The sequence below is a fragment of the Rhinatrema bivittatum genome, chromosome 2 (assembly GCF_901001135.1).
Source record: "Rhinatrema bivittatum chromosome 2, aRhiBiv1.1, whole genome shotgun sequence".
NCBI lineage: Eukaryota > Metazoa > Chordata > Amphibia > Gymnophiona > Rhinatrematidae > Rhinatrema > Rhinatrema bivittatum.
Window position 1 is genome coordinate 56,900,692 of NC_042616.1, and position 24,537 is coordinate 56,925,228.

Below are 24,537 nucleotides of genomic sequence, written 5' to 3' on the forward strand. Positions count from 1 at the left end.
TTGCTAAAATCCACAGAGTTGTTTGTTTATTTATTTATTTGACAGAGAACTTGTATTCCGTATATTCTCGCAATGTTCAAACACAGATTACAATAAACACCTAGGGGCGGATTTTAAAAAGCATTTACATGCGTAAATCTGGGTTTTACGCATGTAAATGCACTTTACTCGAGTAAGTGGGCTTTTGAAAATTGCTACAATATATGCCATTGAATTGTCCATAGGATTTATTCGCATAAGTGCACTTTACGTGAGTAAATGGCTTTTGAAAATTGCTACAATAGTAGTTACATTTATGTGCGTAACTCCTTTGAAAATTACCCCCTCAGGGTATTGGCCTTCCCATAGGCTAGCTTTGCAGGCCTTATATGCCCTTGACTTAGGCCTGACTATGCTGCTCTACCTCCTAACTGGTGTGTGGTTTTACTGCGTAGTTAATGTAGCTTGTGTTTACCATGTGGTTCCAGCTCTGGCAGCAGGAGTTTGGAGGACGTTTGCCTGCAGGTCACTGACCTCCTGCCTGGGTTAAAGAAGCTGCGGAACTTGCTGCCTGAACATGGCTGCCTGCTGTTGTCTCCAGCCAACTTCTGGCAGAATGACCGGGAGCACTTCAGTGCTGACCCGGACATCATCAGAACCATTCACCAGCATGAACCAAAGACCCTACAGACATCAGCTACCCTCAAAGGTACGGCAGCTCCAAAGCCGCCGGAGACACGCAATACATTATTATCATTGGGGACCTTCGTTTTCAGCTTTTATTTTATTTGTCCTGGGAATTTATAAGTGTTTGTTAGAACAGGAGCAAAAAAAGATTTTTACCTGGAAAACTGACTAGTCATTTTTTCCCACTGATTTCTCCTGTTTTTCTTGCAATAAACACTGATGAAATCCCAAGAGAATTAAAATAAAAACAAAGGTCCCTGCTCATAATACAACTATCAGGCAGTGTGAATAATAAGCTAACAGCAAATGTACTGCATGCTTGGCGACATTTTGTTTTCTTCTGTTTTTGAACCTTTTTCTCTCTTGATCCCTCTCCTTATCCTATCCCATGGGCCTCCCCACTATGTTTGTTCAAATGAATAAATGGCCTTCCCGTACTTTTCTCTTGCATTCTTTCAAAAGTCTGGGCCAAGTAGTGCAGCAATGTCCTCTTTCTAACCCTGATAGCGTTACTTAGCTTTTGGAGGAAGGGAGTGCCAACTGCTATTTTAGATTGGAATTGGAAGCTGAAACATCCCAGGACTTAGGGCTCTTAGTTATTATGTAATGGTGACCCCTAATGGCCAGACTTAAGGTTCATTTTAGCCAGGTTCCGGAGAGAGTACGGTTTATGGCCTCCAGCTGAACACTGTCGCAGTGGTTAGGCTGAGTTGGAATGGGGATATGAAAATAAGGGGAAAAGCTCTAGTTGTGCATGAAGACTTGCAATACCATAGCCCAATAGAAGCCAGGGTCCAACTGAGCTGGAAGCCCAAAGGAGCAGGAGAAAACTGCTCAGCCAAAAAAAAAAAAAAAATTGAATTGGCAGCCAAAGTTGTGGTAGCCTGTGCACATAACCCTATCGCTCCTCCAGGGTTAACAACATTTAAACTGTGAAATTAATATTCAGTTCTCAGCCTCAGACTTCTACTTCTGCCTGTCCATTTCACAGTTTAAAAATTGTTAACCCTGTCACTCCTTCAGAAATCATATATAGAACCCAAGGGCTTCACAGAATGGATCTGGATTTCTGAATGATCACAGTGAACATGCCTGAGATGTTCTTGTGTATGCTGGGTCTCCAGTGTACGCAGATATAGCTCATGTGTATTTATTATGGATATCTTGAAAACCAGATATTTTGCGTGAGGTTTGAAGATTTGGTGTTTAAATGATCAAGATGTAAAGCTGTGCCTTTGTTTTCATGGCCCATGGTAAGTTTTCTTTTTACATGAATCTACATTTAGAATTCATTTTCACTTTTCTTCCAAAAGGATCCAAAATGGGAAAGCAAAGTTAAGGTTTTACAAGAAATGTTACTATAGGTCTTAAACTGATTTTTTTTCTTTCCCTGTACAACTAAATTGATGGTTCTCAGCTCTAGTCTTCAAGGGTCTCCTGATAGGTCTGGTCTTTAGGGTTACCAAAATGTGCAAATTAAACTGATTTACTCGGTCCTCGTCCTGACACAGTTGATCACCTTGACCTCTTTTGGTTTTTGGGCCTCCATATCTTGGTTCTCCTGTCAACTTTGCTATCACTCTTTGTTTATCCTCTAGTGCATCTTCCCCCCCCCATTACTATCTCACTGTCAGTTGATGTTCTTCAGGCTCTGTCCTAGATCTCCTCCTCTTCTTTCTTTACACTCATTCCCTTGGTGTTTTGTTTCCCCATGGTTTTTGGTACTATCCTTATGCTAATGACTCCCAGATTTACCCTTCTTCACCACATATTTCACCCAGAAACTAATTTCCAATTTCAACCTGCTTCTCCAAAATCACAAACTGGATGTCTCACAACCATCTTAAATTTAACATGTTCATGACAGAACTTCTATCTTTCCTTCCAAACCTACTTCTCTCCCCTCTTCCTTTTTCTATCTCCCTCTGTCTTGGGGTCATCTTCAGCTTCTCTCTGTCTTTCCTTCTCTGCAAGCATTCAGAATTGGCTGAAAGTGCCATTTCTTTCTCTTGAACATCACCCAAATCCATCCCATCCTTTCTCAATACACTACCAAAACCCTTATTCATGCTTATTACCCCCCAGTTATACTACTGCAACCTGCTCTTCACAATTTTCCCTCTGAATTCTCTCTTCACTGCAGTCTATTCAAAATTGCATGGCTTATCTTTCTCCTATAGCGCAAATTATTTTTAACAACAAACAATCTGTGTCAAGAACTATCTCAAAATTTTATCAGGAGCTCCTGATAATTGCCCCCCCCCCCCCCCCCCACTGAAGCAGCCGGACTGGCGAAACACGGGTCCGTGTTGGGGGATTCGCTGTACAACAGGAGTAGCCGAGTTGAAAATAAATAAAATACAATTTTTGAATCGTGACCTAAAAAGGACTTATTTGCGCTTTTGGTGTATACACTATGGGGCGGATTTTCAGAGCCCTGCTCGTGTAAATCCGCCCAAAACCGGGCGGATTTACGCGAGCAGGGCCCTGCGCGCCGGGAAGCCTATTTTACATAGGCCTCCCGGCGCGTGCAGAGCCCCGGGACTCGCGTAAGTCCCGGGGTTCTCCGAGGGGGCGTGTCGGGGGCGGGCCCGGTCGTTGCGGCGTTTCGGGGGCGTGTCGGCAGCGTTTTGGGGGCGGGTATGGGGGCGTGGCTACGGCCCGGGACGGTCCGGGGGCGTGGCCGCGCCCTCCGTACCCGCCCCCAGGTTGCGGCCCGGCGCGCAGGAGGCCCGCTGGCGCGCGGGGATTTACGCCTCCCTCTGGGAGGCGTAAATCCCCCGACAAAGGTAAGGGGGGGTTTAGACAGGGCCGGGCGGGTGGGTTAGGTAGGGGAAGGGAGGGGAAGGTGAGGGGAGGGCAAAGGAAAGTTCCCTCCGAGGCCGCTCCGATTTCGGAGCGGCCTCGGAGGGAACGGGGTGGCTCGGCGCGCGCCGGCTATACAAAATCCATAGCCTTGCGCGCGCCGATCCAGGATTTTAGCAGATACGCGCGGCTCCGCGCGTATCTACTAAAATCCAGCGTACTTTTGTTTGCGCCTGGAGCGCAAACAAAAGTAGGCTATTCGCGCGCCTTTTAAAATCCGCTCCTATATGTGCTGAGTGCAATTCTCGCTCCAGTGTGACATTGTCTTTCTCCTATGCCATTACAACCAAGTCATTATCTCGGCTTCCCATTTGCTCGTGCATAAGTTCAGACTTCTACTCGCCTGCAAGTGCCTTCTTTCTTCAGCTCCTTGTTACCTCCCACTGTGTTCCTCATTGCGATCTCCATTCATTGGCCAAGTCACCCTTCTCCATTGCCAGTTCCTGACACCACACTTTTCACCTTGCTGTACCACATGCCTGGAATAGCCTGAGCTGGTGCGTCATGCTCAAGTCCCAAATAAAAACCTACCCTTTTTGAAGTTAAACTCTGGCTCTTCCTGTTCATAGCCCTGTCAGTTTTAACTGTATTCACAGAAATAAATTTCCTGAAACTTATTCGTCTTGTTTGTGCCTTTACTAGCTTGTAAACGCCCCTCAACAGGGACTGTCTTTTATGTGTATCTGTCCTGCACTGCGTATATCTAGCAGCTCTAGAAATTAATAGAAATGTTTAGATCACATGCGGGCAGTGAGATTGTATGAATATTCATAATGGACACCTTGAAAACCAGAATGGGAGTTAAGCCTCACTGAGCTGAATATATATCTTATTGGTACCTTGATGACTCTTAGCTGCTGTAAAAGAGCAGTGTGGCACGAACTGGACCTGCAGACTTACTGCTTGGTACTTATAATTTGGATTATTTTTTTTCCTTGCTGCTTTATACATTGTGCGCATGCAATAGACCTGGTTATTTCATTTCCGGACTCCACTGGCATTGATGATGTGAGAGGAGGGGAGGATCTGAAAACAAAAGCAAAATACCACCCTTTTATCGTAGACTTAAAAAATAATGCAAACTGTGCTCCTTTGGTTTTACTTCAGAAACTTAGGGGAATTTATGGAACAAGAAAAAAAAAAAAATCACAGATCTTAATTTCATTACAAGGAAAGGGAGGTGCAGGAGGCCTGAAGTAGTAGGCAGGCTTCTCTGGGCTTTCATTTAGTTAAGTGGGTGGCGGCAGCAGGAGGAGATGAGTGGAGAGAGCCCGGCTTTTGCTGCTGCCGGCTTAGCTTTAAAAAATATGAAATGGGCCTCAGAAGCCCATGTATAATTATTGTAGGATTGGTTTTTTTACATTCCTCCTCCAATAAAAAGTTAATCCAGCACAACTGCCATGAATCTTAAGATCTGCTGCTGATGGGAAGGCTTGAAGGGATGCTGCCGTGGCTGAAGCCTTCCTCCATCACAAGCCATTCTTACCTCAGATCACATCGGTGACATGCAGACCCCGATAGGGCAGGAAATCCGGATTGTGGTCACGTCTTCAACTTGACCTCCACAGTTTTTCGTGCAATGCTGAAGTAAGACCTCTGGGGAAAGGTTAAATAATAGCAAAAGACTATGTAGCCAAGTCCCCCCTTCTCTCTCTTCCTGTCTTGTTGCTACCGCTAAATGTTGACGGTTAAAGTGCTTTTGTAGGTCACTGCCTCCGAGATGCATCTTTGTAAATAATTCCGTCTTCCTCTTATCTGTGTTTGAAGACTTATTGTTCGGGATCCCAGGGAAGTACAGCGGTGTGAGCTTATACAACTGGAAGAGGATTGTGTCTTACACAGTTACACTTGGGCTCCAGCGTTACGATTCCAGGTAAGACTGCTCTGGGCTGGAAGGGCTGTAATTGCATTTCATAAATCAGGCTTCTGCGTATCTCAAATGCCCCCTGGTTCTTTATAATAGCACTAGAAAAGCCTGTATTCAGTAGCGAGGAAGAAGAAATTGTCCTGGCCTGTCTTACAGTAGTAATGGTATAATAAGGAATGAGATTCCCCGTGCTGATCAGTACAGTAGTTCTAGCTTTCACAGTCTCCTTCAGATGCTGGGGATTGTAAATTCCAGTTTTCTGCAAGGGCCACATATTTCTGGTCACATCATAGAGGGAGGCAGGGACTGTACGTGTGTATAATACACTTGTTTGTTTGTTTTTTGTGGTAAATGATTTGCAGTCTTGTCTCCTATAATGCTAGTGTCACTGTTCACAGATTTTTGATTCTTACTGAACTTGACTCTTTTATGTGATGAGACATCACCAAATTGCACCTGATAAATTCAAGGTCATAAAGTCACCGCAGAATCTCTAGCTTTTGCACTGGGGCATATGATTACTGTACGTGATAAGCACATGATCAGTCTGTAACTGGAGTGTTGTGCTGTATCAAGTTAATTAGTAGCTTGTAGTTTGTTTTCAGTTAATAAAGTAGTCCAATAAAACTGGTTCGTTATCTAACATGGTACCATCTACTTTTTAATCTTTGGTTTGTTTCTTTTTCTCTAAAGACAAGCAGGTTCATCATGTCACACAAGTGGACCACACATGGCACGGAGAGGAATGAAATTTCCAGAGTTTTCTTGTAGAGACCAAAAGTCTTTATTTCACATATGTGGGACTTCCTGTGCTATGGTGGCCTCACAGCTGCTCTTGGTTTCCATTTTTGTGACAACACTGTTGGACATGTTACAACAGGCTCCACAGTTTTTTCAGGCATAGAGCCTGTCCTTGCAGGACTAAACCGCTCTGGGTGACATCACAGAGCAGATTTCACAGCCATAATCAGTGTCCTGATCCACCTCCCAGAGCAGAATGTGCTACATTGTGATGATCAGTGATTGTCATCTTTTCCTCGTGGCCTTAGCCACAGGTAGTAATTTTCCTTTGTCCTTAGCCAGATACCTTATTATTTTATTCCCTTAGTTTTCTAGTCAGTTTTTTCACCATCTTCAAATTTTATTTTATTCTATGTTCTCTGAATTGACCACCTCCTGAGGTTTTCAACAGGAAATAGAGATTTGGACAGGCCTCCAGTTAGATTTTCTGTAGCAAGTGTATATTTTCTCTGCAGAGAGATATTATTTTTATATTTAGATTTTTAGCTCAAAGTAATACTGAAGGTATTTCCCTGTCCTCAGAGGACTTAATAACTAAGGGGCGGATTTTCAGAGCCCTGCTCGCCGGTGAGCCTATTTTACATAGGCTCACTGGCGCGCGCAGAGCCCCGGGACTCGCGTAAGTCCCGGGGTTCTCCGAGGGGGGCGTGTCGGGGGCGGGCCCGAACCGCGTGGCGTTTAGGGGGCGTGCCGGGAGCGTTTCGGGGGCGGACCCGGAGGCGTTACGACCCGGGGCGGCCCGGGGGTGTGGCCGCGCCCTCCGGACCCGCCCCCAGGACGCGTCCCGGCGCGCAGGAGGCCCGCTGACGCGCGGGGATTTACGCCTCCCTCTGGGAGGCGTAAATCCCCCGACAAAGGTAAGGGGGGGGGGCTTAGACAGGGCCGGGTGGGTGGGTTAGGTAGGGGAAGGGAGGGGAAGGTGAGGGGAGGGCAAAAGGAAGTTCCCTCCGAGGCCGCTCCGATTTCGGAGCGGCCTTGGAGGGAACGGGGGTAGGCTGCGCGGTTTGGCGCGCGCCGGCTATACAAAATCGATAGCCTTGCGCGCGCCGATCCAGGTTTTTAGCAGATACGCGCGGCTCCGCGCGTATCTACTAAAATCCAGCCTACTTTTGTTTGCGCCTGGAGCGCAAACAAAAGTAGGCCTATTCGCAGAGTCTGAAAATCCGCCCCTAAGTTTGTATCTGAGTCCATGGAGGGTGAAGTGACTTGCACAAGGTCACAAGAAGTGTCATCAGGATTTGACCCTGTCTTCTCTGGTTCTCTGCTCACTGCTCTAACCAGTAGGCTACCCCTATATTTTTCATCTTTTGATTTTTGTGTCCACGTTTTTCTCAATATGTCATAAAAGCAGGCCAGTGGCTTCCAATTCTGTCCTAAATGTGCATGAAAGATGTCCATCACTGATCATCACAAACTGTGCTACATGCCTTGTGAAGACCCATGCTGCAGATGGCTGTGAAATCTGGCATATGATTTTGCCCAGAGCAGTTCAGTCCCATAAGGACCGGCTCCATTTCTTCCTTGACAGTAAAATTAAGCCCAGCTTCAAAAAGCTTGCCTTGAAGATTCAGTATATAGTTTGAAAAGCCTGTTGCGGTGGTGGCCTGACTTCATTAAACAGATCCTAATCTTTTTCTGTGCCATAGCTTCCCTATGAGGAAAGGCTAAAGAGGTTAGGGCTGTTCAGCTTGGAGAAGAGACGGCTGAGGGAGGATATGATAGAGGTGTTTAAGATCATGAGATGTCTACAACAGATGTGAATCAGTTATTTACACTTCCGGATAATAGAAGGACTAGAGGACACTCCATGAAGTTAGCAAGTAGCACATTTAAGACTAACTGGAGAAAATTCTTTTTCACTTAACGCACCATAAAGCTCTGGAATTTGTTGCCAGAGGATGTGGTTAGTGCAGTTAGTATAGCGGTGTTTAAAAAAAGGTTTGGATAAGTTCTCGGAGAAGTCCATTAACTGCTATTAATCAAGTTGACTTAGGGAATGGCCTCTGCTACTACTGGCATCAGTAGCTTGGGATCTTCTTAGTGTTTGGGTTCTTGCCAGGTTCTTGTGTGGCCTGGTTTGGCCACGGTTGGAAACAGGATGCTGGGCTTGATGGACCCTTGGTCTGACCCAGAATGGCAAATTCTTATGTTCTTACATTATGTTCTTATGTTCATTGTCTTGGTACAAACTTTAGGTGTTGGAAAAGGTGGAGGGCTTGCTTCATTTCAGGCCTTCTTTCAAAACCACCTGCAGTCTTATGGGGCATTCATGTGGCTCTTACTTAGATGAAAGCCCGCTTTGAGTCTCTGAATTCCTGTAGTCTCAAATGCCTGATCTGGAAGGCCACACTGTTGGTGGCAATCATTTTGACCCCCAGAGTCAGTGCGCTCCAGGCTCTAGTGACTTATCTACTTTATACCAGATTGCATTGTAATAAAGTGGCGCTTTGCATGCATTTCCAACTTCTTGACTAAGGTTGTGGTGGATTTGTATCTTAGTCAGGTGTTCTTCCAGTGTTTTTTTCCTAGGCCACATCTCCATAAAGGTGAATGGGATTTTCACTCCTTGGACCACAAGAAAGCTATTACCTTTATTCCTTGAACAAACTAAATCCTATAGAAAATTCATTCAATTTTTTGTTTCATTTTCCTCAAGTAGGCTTGGGATTGTGCTGACAAAATGTGCCCTTTTGAATTGGATAGCAGATTGTGTCTCCTGTTCTTATGCTCGTCCTGGTCTTAAAAGGGCATGTCAAAACCCATAATGTTAGGGTTAAGTGATATTAGTTGTCCAACTAAGAGAAATTGAGGTTTTTAAGGCTGTGATGTGACATTCAGTCCACACATTCACATCACATTACTGTTTAGACAAAGCCTCTTGGCTTGGACTGTGTTCTTCATGACTTCTTTGAGGAGTAGAGCTCAATTCTTTCCCTCCCATTATATCTTTTTAGGTTGTTTTCCTTGTTATGAATATATAGAAAAGTGCAAAGTAATACAGAAAAGGGTTTTTGCCTACTTATTAGTAGTCTTGTTGATATTTTCCCCTTTTTCTTTTGAATAAAGCTTTTAGCTAGGGACTCTCAGTTGTATGAATTCAGTGAACTACTTGTTTTCAGAGAAAGCTAAGTTGCTTACCTGTACATAGGTGTTCTGTGCAACCCTCCCAGCTCCCCTTTTGGAGTTGTTCTTCTGTCAAAGCTATATTAGAATTGAGAATAGCTATGGTACCTCCCACAAATAGATAAGGACCTTTTAGGCCTTTTCAGAGAGCTTTGGAAGTGGTCTGTTCAGTGCTGAGCATGGTCACGTGGTCTACTTGTGTGACTGGTGAACTGTCTTTAGATTACATCTGTTACAGGAAGCAACTGTGCTTTCATGTGGGTATAAAACAACTAAAATGAAATTACAAGTAGTGATTCTGCCTAGTAATTTTAACTAGTTCTGTTTGTGTTCAGCGTCTGGATTCTTTGCTGGTTGTGATATGTTTTATTAGACCAGCGTATATAATTAATCCAGGGATGATGTAGTACATGAACCTTTGAGACCACACAGTTCTCTCATTTAAAAGGATAGACCTTCATCTGAAGAAAGGATTTGTGTGGTTTCAAAAATTAATTTAAGTACTTTTAATGGTCCAATAAAATGTATTAGAGAAATTCTGACAGGTTCCTTTGAGTGTTAAGAGTTTTTATTTGTGAAATCTGCTATTTGCATTTTGATCTAGCAAGACTGAGAGACTGTTTTGGTCATCTGTGGACACTTGGTCTTAACCTCCCTTCTCCAGACATTGCAATAAAATATACTGTAACTTGCAAAAAAAAAAAAAAAATCTAGTTTTCTTCGGCATCCATGTGATTACCGGAACTCGTACACTAGCTAGAAACAGTTTTTAAAAGTAACATTTGCAACATTTTTTAAGTGTGTGTGTGTGTCTTGTCCCTCTGTGTCCTCTTCTTTCAGGTTCCTGAGCAGCCTGCGGTCCCGCTTGAAGCAGCTCTACCCCAGCACGAACTGCTCCCTGCGCGATGAGCATATTGTCCACATCCATTTCAAGGAAGAGATAGGCATTGCTGAGTTGATCCCTCTTGTCACCACCTACTTCATCCTCTTCGCCTATATTTACTTCTCCACACGTAGGTTTCAGGAGGGGGTATCTGTGCCCCTCAGCTTCTCACTTACAGCAAAGGGGTGCCAAGTATAAGAAATACAGAAAAGTCTTACGGGACTGGGTCTGAAAAAGGGTATAGTTGTCTGGAGTGACTCCTCATTATCTTGTGAGCAGAATCCCTGACAGACAATTTTGCATTTGGCTTTACTGTAGAGACTGACAGGAAAGATGCAGAGATGGGATAAAGCTGAAGTGCTTTTAACACACGCACACACACATACATACCTTTTAAATCTAAAAATGTGCAGAAATGTAAAATTAAAATATATTATGACAAAAAGGAGATCTAGAATAGAAACTCAAAGAAACAATTGTGCCCCTTTTTGGTTTACTGTGTATAAGGGGGAGCTTTTTTCTTTTTATTGTATTTTCAGTCTTTCCATCACATATTGCATAAACACGTCAACATCCGACATACATTAAAGCTCATACAATTAAATTTCTTAATGCACAGCAAAAAAAAAAAAAAAAAAAAGATAGTTATCAAGTTCTAATTTCTGTCCATGGAAATTAAATATCTGCTTGCCATATTAGAAAAAAGATGGAAAAAAAATTAAATGCCATAACTTAGAGCAGAAATAGCCAACTTCAATCCTCAAGAACCCTCTCTCATGCTTCCTCCTCTAATCAACGACATCCTCTAACTCCATTCTTTCAGGACCATTACTGAAATTGAAAACAGAGCTGTCAGGTTTGTCTCTTTCTTTAACCTCCTTTTCTGGGGTCCAATAGCTCTTTCACTTCTCTCCTCCACACTATCAAGCAACCATGTGTGTTGGGCTTATTTTGCTCCATTTCTGAAGGAAAGAACTGGAGCCATGGGGAAAAGATAACTGCGCACAACTCCATTTAGCACTTACGCTATTAAGTGTAGCTTCCACATGCAATTTAGTGCTAAAACACTATGAGGGAAAATTATTAAATCCACAGGATGATTGCTGTATTGTGGGACTGACAAGCTAACTTAGAAATGGAATCTCCCCGGAGATGAAGTATATCCCAGTATACTAAGGGAACTCAGAGAAGTGCTGGTAAGTCTGCTGAAAAACCTGTTCAATAGTTCCCTGGAAACAGGCATGGTACCGCAGGACTGGTTGTGATCTTCCTTCACAAAAGCAGTAGCAGAAAGGAGGCTAGAAACTACAGGCCGCTTAGCATTACCTCAGTGGTGGGAAAATTAATGGAGACTGCTGAAGGAAAGGTTAGTGAACTATCTACAATCCAGTGAGATGCTGCATCCCTCAGCACGGATTCACCAGGATAAGGTTCTGTCATACATATATGATTGATTTTTTTGATTGGGAAATTAGAGAACTGGATCAAGGAAGAATGCTTGATGTGATCTACTTGGATTTCAGCAAAACTTTTGATATGGTCTTGCGTAGAAGGCTCATGAATAAAATGAGAAACTTGAGAATGGGCAACAAGGTGGTGGAGTGGATTACAAACTAGTTGAGGAACAGGAGAAAGCATGTAATGGTAAAAATAACCTACTCTGAAGAAAGAGCAGTGTTAAGTGGAGTGCCTCAAGGATCAGTTTTAGGACCAGCCCTGTTCAGTATCTTTGTGAGTGACATTGCCAAGAGTATAGAAGGTAAAGTTTGTCTATTTATTTATTTTATTTATATAAACTTATTTATAGATCGCACCCTCCAAAGTTCGGGGCAATTTACAAAGATACATTCATAAGCATCAAGAAGATAAAACAAGATGAAATTAGAAAACATAAAAATATAAATAAATTAGCATTAACATAATAAAAATGGATGATACTAAGACTTGCAACAGAATGGACATGCCTGAGGGAATAGAGAGAATGAAAAGTGATTTAAGAAAGCTTGAAGAATGGTTTGGCAGCTGGAATTCAATTCCAAGAAGTATAGGTTCCTGCATATGGGATGCAATAATCCAAAAGAGCTGTGTGCAATGAGGGGTGAAAAATAATGTGTACCAATCAGGAGAGGGACCTTGGGGTAATAGTGTCTGGTGATCTGAATGTGGCAAAGTAATGTGACAAGGCGATAGCTAAAGCCAGAAGAATGCTGGGCTACATAGAGAGAGGAATAACCAGTAAGAAAAGGAAATGATAGTCCCCTTGTACAGGTCCTTGCTGAGGCCTCGCCTGGAGTGCTGTGTTCAGTTCTGAAGACTGTATCTCAAAAGAGATAGGATGGAAGCGGTCCAAAAAAAAACGTAACTAAAATGGTGTGGGGTCTGTATGAGAAGACTTATGAGGATAGGCTGAAGGATATAAGTATATATATCCTGGAGGAGAGGATGTGCAGGGGAGATTTGGTACAGACCTTCAGATACTTGAAAGGTATTAATGATGTAGGAAGGAAGCTAGGAGGTTAGAAAAGAGATGGGTTAAATCCTATAGGTAGGAGGATAAACTTGCTTGGTGGAAATCAGCTAATTCATATTATTCAAAAATTTGCCAAGCCAAAAAGTATTCTTATGAGGTCCAGATTGAATTATCCGAGAATAGGCTTCTGGAAATCTTTCATTTGGTTCTGATGGCTTTGGGGAAGATTTTTTTCTAGTGAAACAATTATGGACACATTGCATGGTGTTAGTTCTTGTAGGTTTTCGATGGAAAAATTTACTGGACTCCAACGGCAGGTGTGGGTAGCTGGGGAGAAGGAGGCCGGGGTGAGGTGGCTTTGCAGTCAGATCAGGTGGTCTCTGTTGGGTATGGAGAGGTGGGACTGGACTCTTTTCTACCAGTGGGATGTGTGGGAACTAAAGGGGATTGTGGCTTCCTGTAGGGCCACCTCATGTGGGCTGGACCCATGTCCATTGTTTCTTGTGGAAAAGCTTCCAGATGAATTGTGCACGCGGCTCCTGAATCTTGTGACATGGTCCTTGGAGGAGGGTTATTTGCCAATGCAGCTGAATCAAATGAAGGTAATCCCCCTTTTGAATAAACCTACTCTTGATAAGGAAATTTGTGCTCATTACCATCCTGTGGTGAAGAGTTCTTTTCTGTCAAAAATAATTGAGAAATTTGTTTGTATGAGGTTGTCTTCATATTTGGAGGAAATTGATGGGCTGGATGATTGCCAGTCTGGTTTCAGAAAGGGCTATAGCACTGAGATTGTATTGGCTCTACAGATACCATTTTTCGATATAAAGATGCAGGTATTCCAGTTTTCTTAGTTCTCTTATACTTGTCAAGTGCTTTTGACTTGGTAGTCTATCAGATTTTTTTTTACTAAGTAGATGGCAGAAATTGGGGATTGGCTTTCTACCTTTTTGTCAAATAGATCAGTAGTTGTATATGTCAGCATATTTTCTGATGCTGGTTCTGTTGACTGTGAAGTACCTCAAGGGTCTGTCTTAAGTATCTCATCTCTTATTTAATGTTTCTGAGGCCTCTTGGAGAGCTTATTCAGGGTTTAGGTTTTGGGGGCTTCCTGTATGCCACTGATGATCAGCTACTGTACCCAGTCAGCACTGATCCAATCACTGCTTTGGATGGGGTCAATGCTGGTCTGAGAGAGATCGTTTGTTGACTGGACATAAATAAACTGGTACTTAATGAGAGCAAAACCGAGTGGATGTATATCTCCAGATCTGCTAATGTTCAGCATAATTTGAAGATCAAGATTATGGTGTTGGTGTTGGACAGAGTTTCTTGTGTGAGGGATTTGTTGGTGGTAAAGGATGAAGATTTTTCTTTAGAACTTCAAATTTCTAATATGGTCACTAGGTCGTACTGTAAGTTCCATAAGTTATGGAAATTATGGGGGATGCTGAGTTTTTCAGCCTTTTGCACTGTGGTTCAGGCATTAGTGCCGCCGATTTTAGATTACAGTAACAGACTCCTGATTGGGCTCCCATGTAAACAGATTCAGCGCTTACAGGTTATTCAGAATATGGCTGGAAGATTGATTTATTTATTCCTGCCCCCATCAAAGAGTGGTGCACCTTTTTTATGTCAACTTCCTTGGATCCCTATGAAGGAGAGATCACAGTTTGAGGTCATGACTTTAATGTTTAAAGTAGCCCCGGGAGAGGGGACAAACTATCTAAAGAAAATAGTCTCCAGTTTTACCCCCAGATGCAACCCTTGTTGAAAGACTGATGCCTTGTTTCAGTTGCTCATGGTGGATGAGGTTCGTAAAATGTTAATCATAGATGAGCCTTTTATGTGTTGGGTGCCTGAAACTTGGAATGCTGCACCTCTGGATATTAGGTTGGAGTCAAATTTTTTGACTTTTCATAAACAGGTCAAGGCATGTTTGTTTCCTTAGAGATTGGTCGAGAAAAGGGCATGAGATGACATATCCAGGTGCTTAGTTTTATTTACTGTATTTTATTTTTATTTTAATTTACTTTATTTTGTCTTTTATTTTTATGACTATATATCACCTATTTTACATTTTTTTGGTTTCAAATGTGCTAATGTTGTATTTTGTTTGTTTGTATTGTTCAAGGTTGAACACCACTCATTGCACCTGCATGGGCAGTATATAAAAAATATGAAATAAATGTATGAGCTTTGAACCTTTTCTGTTGGAAAGGAAACTGTAGAACTAGGGGTCATGAAATGAAACTTCAGGGGGTGACTCAGAACCAGCATCAGAAAATATTTCTTCATGGAGAGCGTAGTGGATGCCTGGAATGCCCTACCGGAAGAGATGGTGAGGACAAAAACAGTAAATGAATTGAAAAGGGCATGGGATAAGGACTGCAAATCTCTAGAAGCTAGATGATAGAAATAAAGAAAGGGTGCATGGGGATTACCTGAATGGCGTAACAGTGACTACCCCTAAAAGAAAAGAAGGGGTATCCTGCATGGAGTGGCAGTGATCACCCTTCATGGAAGGAATGGGGGTAAGCTGCATGGAGCAGCAGGCTCTACCCTCAACAGAAAGCAGGTTGGTAATCTGCACAGAACAGCAGTTACTACCATGGGCAACTTGCTGGGCAGATTGGATGGATTATTTGGTCTTTATCTGCCATCATTACTATATTACTGTGTTACATTGCACATGCTATGGAGGTAATTGTTTTGCATGTACATGCTAAAATTTAGTGCATAGCTCGGTAAGTGGCTTTTCAACATGCATGTTAAATTTTGAACGTAACACATATAACCTTTTTTGCTTGAGTCGTGCACAGCACTGTATGTGATGATTTTCATAAAATTATCTTAATACATGACTAAATTTTGGGTTACTTTAGGTGGTGATAGATTTCTTTTTATGATTTTGATGCTGTCTTTATTGGATAGACTAGACAATTTGCAAAGTGTAATACAATAGATCAGCTTTCTGAATCAATTTCTGTAGTATCATCTGATGAGCTAGCGATACAAAGTTAAAAGTTCATTTTAGAATCTAATGAATAAAATTCATTAGTTGTAATTGTTTTTTCTGGCTTATATATACTCTAAATCAGCATGGCCAGCTCTGGTCCTCGAGGGCCACAAACCAGTCTGGTTTTCAGGATATCCATAACGAATATTCCTAAAATAAATTTACATGCACTACCTCCATTGTGTGTAAATATATCTCATGCACAGTAGTTACTTGCCTGTCTTAGCACTAGTAGCGCTATAGAAATAAGGTGTAGTTGTAAATTGCATGTGGAAACTACAATAAATAGAGCGTAAGTGCTAAATGGAGTATTCCTGTTTTCCCCATGGCTCCAGCTCTTTGCTTCAGAAGTAGACCACAGTAAGCCCAACACACATGGTTGCTTGTTAGTGCTAAGGAGAGAGGCGAGAGAACTGTTGGACCCCACAAAAGGAGGTTAAAGAAAGAAAGAGCTCCAAGAGAAGACAAAACAAGACGTGTCTACATATTTCTGCCCATTTATCTTCAGTATCCGTTACGATCTTAAAAGAGTAGAGTTGGAGTATATAGTTGATGAGAAAAGGGAACATGAGAGAGGGTGACCCATGGGAAGAATCTGGCTGCATGGCTCAAAAGAGCACCATCATCTGACCACTCCTTCCTCTGTCTGCACACTATAGGCACAGGGAGATAAAATGCCTTTCTCAAGATCACCCGGAAAGTTGGTAGAAAAGGGAAGATTCAAATTCATGGGTCTTTGTTTTCTCACTGAAAAATTGTAGGTGGAGAGGAACCAATAAACTGTGTGCTAAACCTTCAGAGATTAAATAAATTGAAGTAAATCACACCTGCACTATCAAAAGTTTTGACCATGGGAAGGTTGAGCCAACCACAGATGTAAACTTTGCCTCTGGTAGGGTGGGACCTTAAGCGACTTGTTACCTTGGGGGAACTTCCTGCCCTGTGTCAGTGTGATGATATGGATTGTAATTTGGTTCTACTGGTTTCCCTAGTGCAGGGGTGGTCAGCTTTGGTCCTCAAGAGCCTCAAACAAGCCAGAGGTTTCAGGATATCCAGAATGAATTTGCATGAGAGATATCTGCATACAGTAGAGGCATTGCATGCAAATCTGTCTCATGTATATATTCATTGTGGATATCTTCTGTGTGTGTGTGTGTGTGGGTGTATATATATATATTTGTGTGTGTATGTATGTATATATATATATATTTGTGTGTGTGTGTGTGTGTATGTGTGGGTTTGTTTTTTTTTTTTATTGTAAAGATGAGGGTGTTCAGACTGGCAGTAATTATTTCTCTCCTGTCTGTGAAGCCTGAACTGAAGGCTTATCTGACTGACCACTGTTACACACAAGAGCGCTGCCTCAGTGGGGGGTGAGTGAGTTCATGCTTCCCGCCAGAAGTCAGAAAATGATATGCTTGTGAACCCTATTGCTCACTAAACCCCTGCCAAGAACGGGTCTCAGGTAAGAGCAGACCTTCATGGAGACTGGTGTTTCTGTTGCAGGAAAGATCGACCTGGTGAAATCAAAATGGGGTCTGGCACTGGCTGCAGTGGTGACAGTCCTCAGCTCGCTGCTTATGTCTGTAGGTCTTTGCACGCTCTTCGGCCTGACGCCAACTCTCAATGGAGGGTATGTATCCTAGACCAGAGGCGCTACCAGGCTCCGAAGAGGGGGAGGGGGATAGTGTCGGAGTCTGAGATAGCTAGTAGGCTTAAAATCTGATTTTTTTTTTTTTTTGTGGTAATTTAACTGAAAGCAGTCTCTTTTAAAAGTCTGATGTTATTTCCGCTACTGCAATAATGTTAAAATGAAATCCAACAATGCTAGAATTGTAGAACTAAAGCTTTAAAAAAAAAAAATTGAAATAGTCTGAAATTAAATTGTACTATAAAAATATGAAACTATGCTAATACAGTTTCCAAAAGGATGCTGGTTTTGATTGCCAGTGTTGACAGGTTAGCTGTTGCTGTATTTGTTTAGAGAATGCAAATTGGTTACTTGAGCATGAATAGTTGTACAAAATCCATGGGGAGATTTGTTAGACATATTTGTTTATTTTGACATTTGCTGACGTGAGGGGTATTTGCATTTCTGGAATCCTAGAGCTGTTGCCAAAAGTTCTTGTCCTGGGTCAGTCAAGATACTTTGGCTGCTGAAAAAAAAAAATCAGCTCAGCTGAAACTAATCCCATTTACTAAACAGTTGATTTTATGGGCACGCTTCAGACATTCATTAAACAAACCTGGCTTGTCACTTTTTCCCTTTTGAGGGTTGTGAAGCAATGCTTCAGATTATCCAGAAAGAGAATGGCTGAGGGATAGCACATGCTGAAGACATACACCCAAATTACACCATTTTTGTAATTGTACTAATGATTTGATTTCTATGAAATAAATGATCAAACTAACCATTTTGTAAAACTATTCAAAATCAATGTGACTGATATAATAAACTAAATAAAAGATTAAGAATATGATACCTCATCTTAAAAAAATGTATTCTCAAAGCAGATAACAATAAATAAATAAATGCAAGATCATAATGCTCTTTACATTTTAACTCTTCAAAAATATAGATATAGCAACCTGTTGGCTGGATTCTACAATACACATTTTACAAAGTTGAATTTATTTGAAGGTCATGAAGATAAACTTTGCTGGTTTTGAGTTTCTGTGATCTGTAGTTATGCAATACATCTGTGCTGAAGTATTAGTGATGGAGCCACTATTGATCCTTCCTGCCATAGAGAAGCAGTGACATGTTGATATGCTACATATCACCAATGTACAAAGTTGTTCCCACTTGTGACATGCCAAATATAGTTGGAACATCATAATAAGCACGATCGGTCAACCGACCTTTGCTTTACACATAATCATCAGTCCTTACAATGTTCACTTTTTCTTTTTATATCTTTTTTGCTGCATATAAAACTTAAAAAAAAAAAATATATATATCTATCTAAATAAAAATGTAAATGTTCGTTTGTTCAAAATCTTAAATCTCCGAAAGTTCTTCACAGATTGCTTTGAAATTTGACACAACGTTGCATTCGATTTTGCGCGTTTTTATATACCTGTATTATATAGATGTCACACCTGTGACAGGTAAAGACATGCTTTTTTGGAAAAACAGCGCCATCTGTTGGACGTAAAAGCAACACACGCTATCTCTGACTGACGAACCACAAATGCGCAGTGGAGAGCATATGCGGACCATAGAGCTCTGTGCTACGTGCTGGGTGTCATGGAAGGGAGGAGAAAAGGGCAGACGAGTCGCCGCTCCGAGAAATGGCTCAGCCTGTTCCTCTGCCGCTGGGGAAGGGGGGAGGGAGTAGGGACAGCCGGACAGTTACACACAGGAGGAGGAAAGGGTAAAAGAGTCGCCAAGCCAGTCCGTCCACTGCCGGGGAAGGGGGGGAGGGAGTTGGGACGGCCAGAGCACAGCTAATGCGCATTGTGAAATTAAACCAGACTGAGCCATGGCAACGCGCTCTGAGAAACCAGACTGAGCCATGGCTCAGCCCGTTCCTCTGCCGCTGGGGAAGGGGGGGAGGGAGTATGGACTGCCAGACAGTTACACACAGGAGGAGGAAAGGGTAAAAGAGTCGCCGAGCCAGTCTGTCCACCGCCGGGGAAGGAAGGGAGGGAGTTGGGACGGCCGGAGCAGAGCTAATGCGCATTGTGAAATTAAACCAGATTGAGCCACGGCAACGCATGGCCGGGTACAGCTAGTGTATGTATATATATATATATATGTGTGTGTATGTATATATGTGTGTGTATATATACATATACACGCACATATATATACACACACACACACATCTTATATGCTGCCATTAACGCTCTCTGATAATTTTTACGCAGCATTTAATTATTGAGGAGGTCTCAAAATGGATGATTAAATGCTGCTTAAAGAATGATGAATATCCAGCCCCTAATGCAGAAATAGACACTCAAAATACCACGCATGTCAGAGAGCGTTAATGGCAGCATATGTGTGTGGATATGTTTTAAAAAAAAGTTTTATATGCAGCAAAAAATGTGAACATTGTAAGGACCGATGATTATGTATAAAGCAAAGAAGGTCGGTTGACCGGTAGCACTTCTTGTGATGGTCCGATTACATTTGGTGTGTCACAAGTGGGAACAGCTTTGTACATTGGTGATATATTGAATATAAGAAGTGACCCAGATAGACCTTACTTATGATGATATGTTATTCATGGGTATGTAATTGGGTGCAATGCTCTGTATTATGAACGCTGAAAAGAATGAAAAACTAAAAAGATAGCTGACTTTTTTTTTTAGAACAAGTTATATGTATAATAACCCTCCCAAACCAATTGGTGAAGTCTGTGTTAAGCACTGCTTTAAGCTATTATGGTTTACAGATCAAAATGTTTCATAATATATCTATACTGCGAGAGAGAATTCACATTGAGAAAGGAAGATATGAAGTGAAAAACTCTGGTCGCCCCTTCAGATCCTTGGCCAGTTTTTAATTTATAGGTAGGTGCCTCAGAGTAGCAAAAAAAAAAAAAAACCCCTTGGCATCTTTTTTCCAGCCCCCACATCTGTGGTAGGGGAAGGGAAGATGAGCACACAAATGTCTAATGCAAGAAATTAAAAAAAAAAAAAATCTAACAAGTATTTAAAAAAAAAAATGTATTTTGTGAATAAGAGGAAAGGGTATTCCTGCCTGCCTGCCTGCCTGTCATTTCGTCATCCTCCGATGCACGTTCACATGTGCTTATAGAGACATGGCGCTCCTCCTGCTGTTGACATTCACATTCCTGATGTGTGCTGAGTCAGCCCCACTCTGGCACTGGTACTGCCATCCTGAGACCACTCATTGGTCAGTGCTCAGGGACAGTTTGATAAGAGATTTGTTAGATTTTTTTTTTTTGTGAGGTGGAGAGGGAGAAGGAACATTTTTTTTCAAGGGAAAAATCTGTTTGCTTGTTTTTAAAGTCTGCTTTCTCCTAAACTGCATGTTAACAGATACTTTAATATAATCCTGCTGTGCTGAATTTTGTGGATGCTGTGGAGATAGGGTATTACATTAACTCTTATGAGCTGAGCCAAACCACCTTTTCTGATGGTCCATATTTACACCCCATACAATGGGGATTGCACAGAAGGAAAAGCCAAAATGGCTGGTCCGGGCTTTTCTATTGTGTAAATTCATTCTATGAAAAGAGAGAGGAGTTAGTCTGAATGGAAAAATATCAAGACAAATTATTATAGCATGTATATTCTTATGAGAAGGAGAAAATATTTTTTAATTTGCATTTATGCTGTGAATAATGGATTTAATTGCATGTCTGAGGACACATGGCATTAAATCAGAATCTCCTCCCTCATTAGGGAAAAGTTAGAAAGGAGGGTCACTTCCCTAATATATTTGGACAAATTTGATCTTTAGTTACCATACTTCAGTGGACCTGTAACTCAGTCCACCAGTGGGAGAACAAAGCAGGACACAGAGCAGCTTCAAACATTTTTATTTAAAAGTATTCATAAAATGATAAAACATAAAAGTATTCCTAAGCTTTTTATATTCTTGTCTTTTAAGAGAAGAGGGCCTCACTTTGGTAGAAGGTATGCTTTAATGTTTACTTAAGCAGCTTCCTGTATTCAGTAGTAGTATACAATAACATAGTAAATAATGACAGATAAGACCAAAATGGTCATCAGTCTGTCCAGTTGACATTCAAATGTTTTTGATAAATGTGCATGTAAATTCCCATATGCAACCCAACAATAACAATTCCCTCCTCCTCATCTCTTCTGTCAGACCTCTCAATCCTCTTCCCACCACTGCTTTCCATATCTGTCTGAAACATGCCCAAATTCTGCCTCTGTCACTTCTGCTAGCAGGCGTTTTCAGGCCTTCAGGTTTGCTTCTTACAAGACCAGTACTTAAACCAACACTCAGGTCTTCTTCTGTATCTTATTTCTAAATTTTGTGATAATCCCCACATCCACCAAGTTTAATGAGGCTTTTGAGTAAAATCTGGCCTCATGCTCATTGAAGTTTGGGTTCTAACCATGTCCCTTTATGCCAGTCAGCCAGCCTTCATGAAAGCCAATTGCTGTTGTACTATTGCACCATGCATGTTACTCCACTGCTTTATCATCATCATCTTGCCATTAGGGATCTTCTGTGTTTATCCTGAGCTTTTTTGAATTCTGTTACCAAGTTTGTCTATACCATCATCTCCGGGAGGGCATTCCTGACATCCACCACCCTTTCTTTGAAAAACTATTTTCTGTACCCTCAGATATATCCTATTCGGCCCTCTCATGGAAGTAATTAAGGTCACTAGGTGTCATTTTCTCTTTTTTAATTCCCACAGGCAAACAGAAAATATCTTCATACTGCTTAGCTGATTTTTCACATTTATTGTTCCAGTAAATTAGTATATATAATAATCCAAGACTAATAAAAATTGCAAAGCACCTAAGAATAAGGTAGAGCATAAACAAGAAAAAATAATACAAATGTAATAGAAAATAAGATACAAGAAAGTATATGCATAGAATAAGTAAATCAAAACAAAAGAATATATCTGTATCTATATCTATCTATGTGTGTGTGTGTGTGTGTGTATATATATATATATATATATATATATATATATATACACACACAATGTAAAACTAAATCTGCCTACTTCCCTGAGGTCGTCCCATGAATCTCAGCAGTGGAGCAATCCAGAACTCTTAGGACTTCAGCGTTGGAGTACTGGCACGTCAGAAACATCTTGCTTACCACAGTACTGAAGTGTTGGTTTCATAAGGTGTTTTATATAGAATATCTGTTCTTTGTCTGACTTTCTCACCAATACCCATCCATCAATCATCATGTTGCGTACTTTTTTTTTTTGCCCATGCATTCCAGCCCTAGGTCAGTGGGGCTCTGCCAGGTGTTGCTCAAAAAGGTCAGTGGAATGTAATATAGGTAGCTCAGTAACGCAGATTTCCTGAGGACCTCAGAGACTATTCACTAGCACACAAAAAACAGTGGTTTAGGTTTCTAGAGAAGACAGAGAGTTTAATAGAAAAGAGAAGCAAAAAGCTTAACAAATCCTAGAATTTCACAATTTATACAGCTCAGTCAGTGGTTCAGGTTTTTAGAGGCTTAACTGGCATTTTTGGTCCCTGTCTAATAGAGGCCCCATTGCCTTATCTACTTTTAGTTAGCTCCTCAACTTTGAGTCTCACGGTGCCACTTTTGCACTTCCATATGTTACTTTATCACTTTTAATATATTTTTGTTCACTGACACATTTGTTCTGGAAAGGAGTATGGACAAAAATAACGCATTTTTTATTTTCTTATCCATTATCATATAATGCTCAAAAAGTGTCCCAGTATCACACACATCACGAACTGAAATCTCCATCTTGAGCCAATCTTCATAAACATCCTATAAGGCGATATCTTGGTTTCCTTTTGCAATAATTCTCATATCTTTTAGAATGATAAACTTAATCTTCCCCCCTCCCCCCCACCAAAAAAAAAGGTTTTGAGCACAGTTCCATGAGTTAGTGGACATTGATGCCAATGTTTTAATTCTAAAATAAGAGAATTGTACATTTATCAGTTTTTTTATATAGATGCTTATGTTTTAATTGGTGAACGTGAGGGGGTGTGAATGTGGTTAGGTATGAATGGGGTTATGATTTTAAATGTTGAATGTGGGAATATAATGTGTTGGGTTCTTTTACTGCTACATATGGTGCTTCATACATTTGTGGATATTTATAATGTTAGTCTGTGAAAAAGTATATGGTTGATTATGCTGTAATATAATATGCATTGTTGTATATTTTTTGTATTTATGGGAACAAGTTAAAGATTAAAGGTTTGAATAGATGAAAGTACTGAGTGGGTTAATTTTAGAATATATGTGTTTTCTCATCAGATGTATGGAATTAATAATTGTTGACATGATCTGCCTATTACCCTATTTACCTGATCCACCTCATTCATGATTTTATAAACTTCTATCATATCCCTTCTGTCAAAGCTGAAGAGCCTTAACCTATTTAGCTTTTTTTCCCCACAAGGAAGCCCTTCCATCTTCTATCATTTTTGCTGTCATCCTTTGTACCTTTTCTAGTTCTGCTATATCGTTCTTGAGATGGGGTGACCAGAACTGCATACAATATTAAAGGCTAACCATAGATCTATACCAGGTAGTAGGCAACTCCATTTTCTCAAGTGCCACAAGCCAGACAGGTTTTCACGATATCCACAGTGCATGTACATTAAAGCATTTGCATGCAGTGGCGGCAGTATATACAGATATATCTTGCACATTCAGTGTACATATTTTGGAAAACTGACTGACTTGTGGCAGTCAAGGACTAAAGTTGCCTACCCTCGATCTATACAGAGGCATTATAATATTCACTTTTGTTCTTTAGTCCATTCAGAATGATTCCTAACATTCTATTTGCTTTTTTGACCATGGCTGTATACGGAGATGAGGATTTTGATGTATTGTCCAAGATTCTTTTCCTGGGTGATTACTCCTAATAAGTAACCCAACATTGTGTACCTATAGTTAGGATTATTTTTCCCCAAGTGATTAGTTTTGCACTTGTACACATTAAATTTCATCTGCCATTTGGATGCCCAGTCTCACAAGGTCCTTTTGCAATGCTTCAGTCTGTGGGTGTGTTAACCACTTTGAATATTTTTGTCTTCTGCAAATTTGATCACTTTCCTTGTTGCCTCCTTTTACAGATCATTAATAAATAAGTTAAACACTGATCCCAGTACAGATCCTTGGGGTACCCCCCCCCCCCCATTTACATTTCCCT

At 41.2% G+C, this 24,537-nt stretch overlaps 1 protein-coding gene across 1 annotated transcript in view; it reads left to right on the top strand.

Annotated features, from left to right (window-relative positions):
* Window positions 1–24,537, top strand: part of SCAP (SREBF chaperone) — a 248,292-nt gene that overhangs the window by 94,561 nt on the left and 129,194 nt on the right. Inside the window, exons 5-8 of the mRNA XM_029588196.1 lie at window positions 468–688; window positions 5,299–5,404; window positions 10,163–10,335; window positions 17,201–17,327. Coding sequence (XP_029444056.1) covers window positions 468–688; window positions 5,299–5,404; window positions 10,163–10,335; window positions 17,201–17,327 — 627 coding nt within the window. The remainder of the gene's footprint in view (window positions 1–467; window positions 689–5,298; window positions 5,405–10,162; window positions 10,336–17,200; window positions 17,328–24,537) is intronic.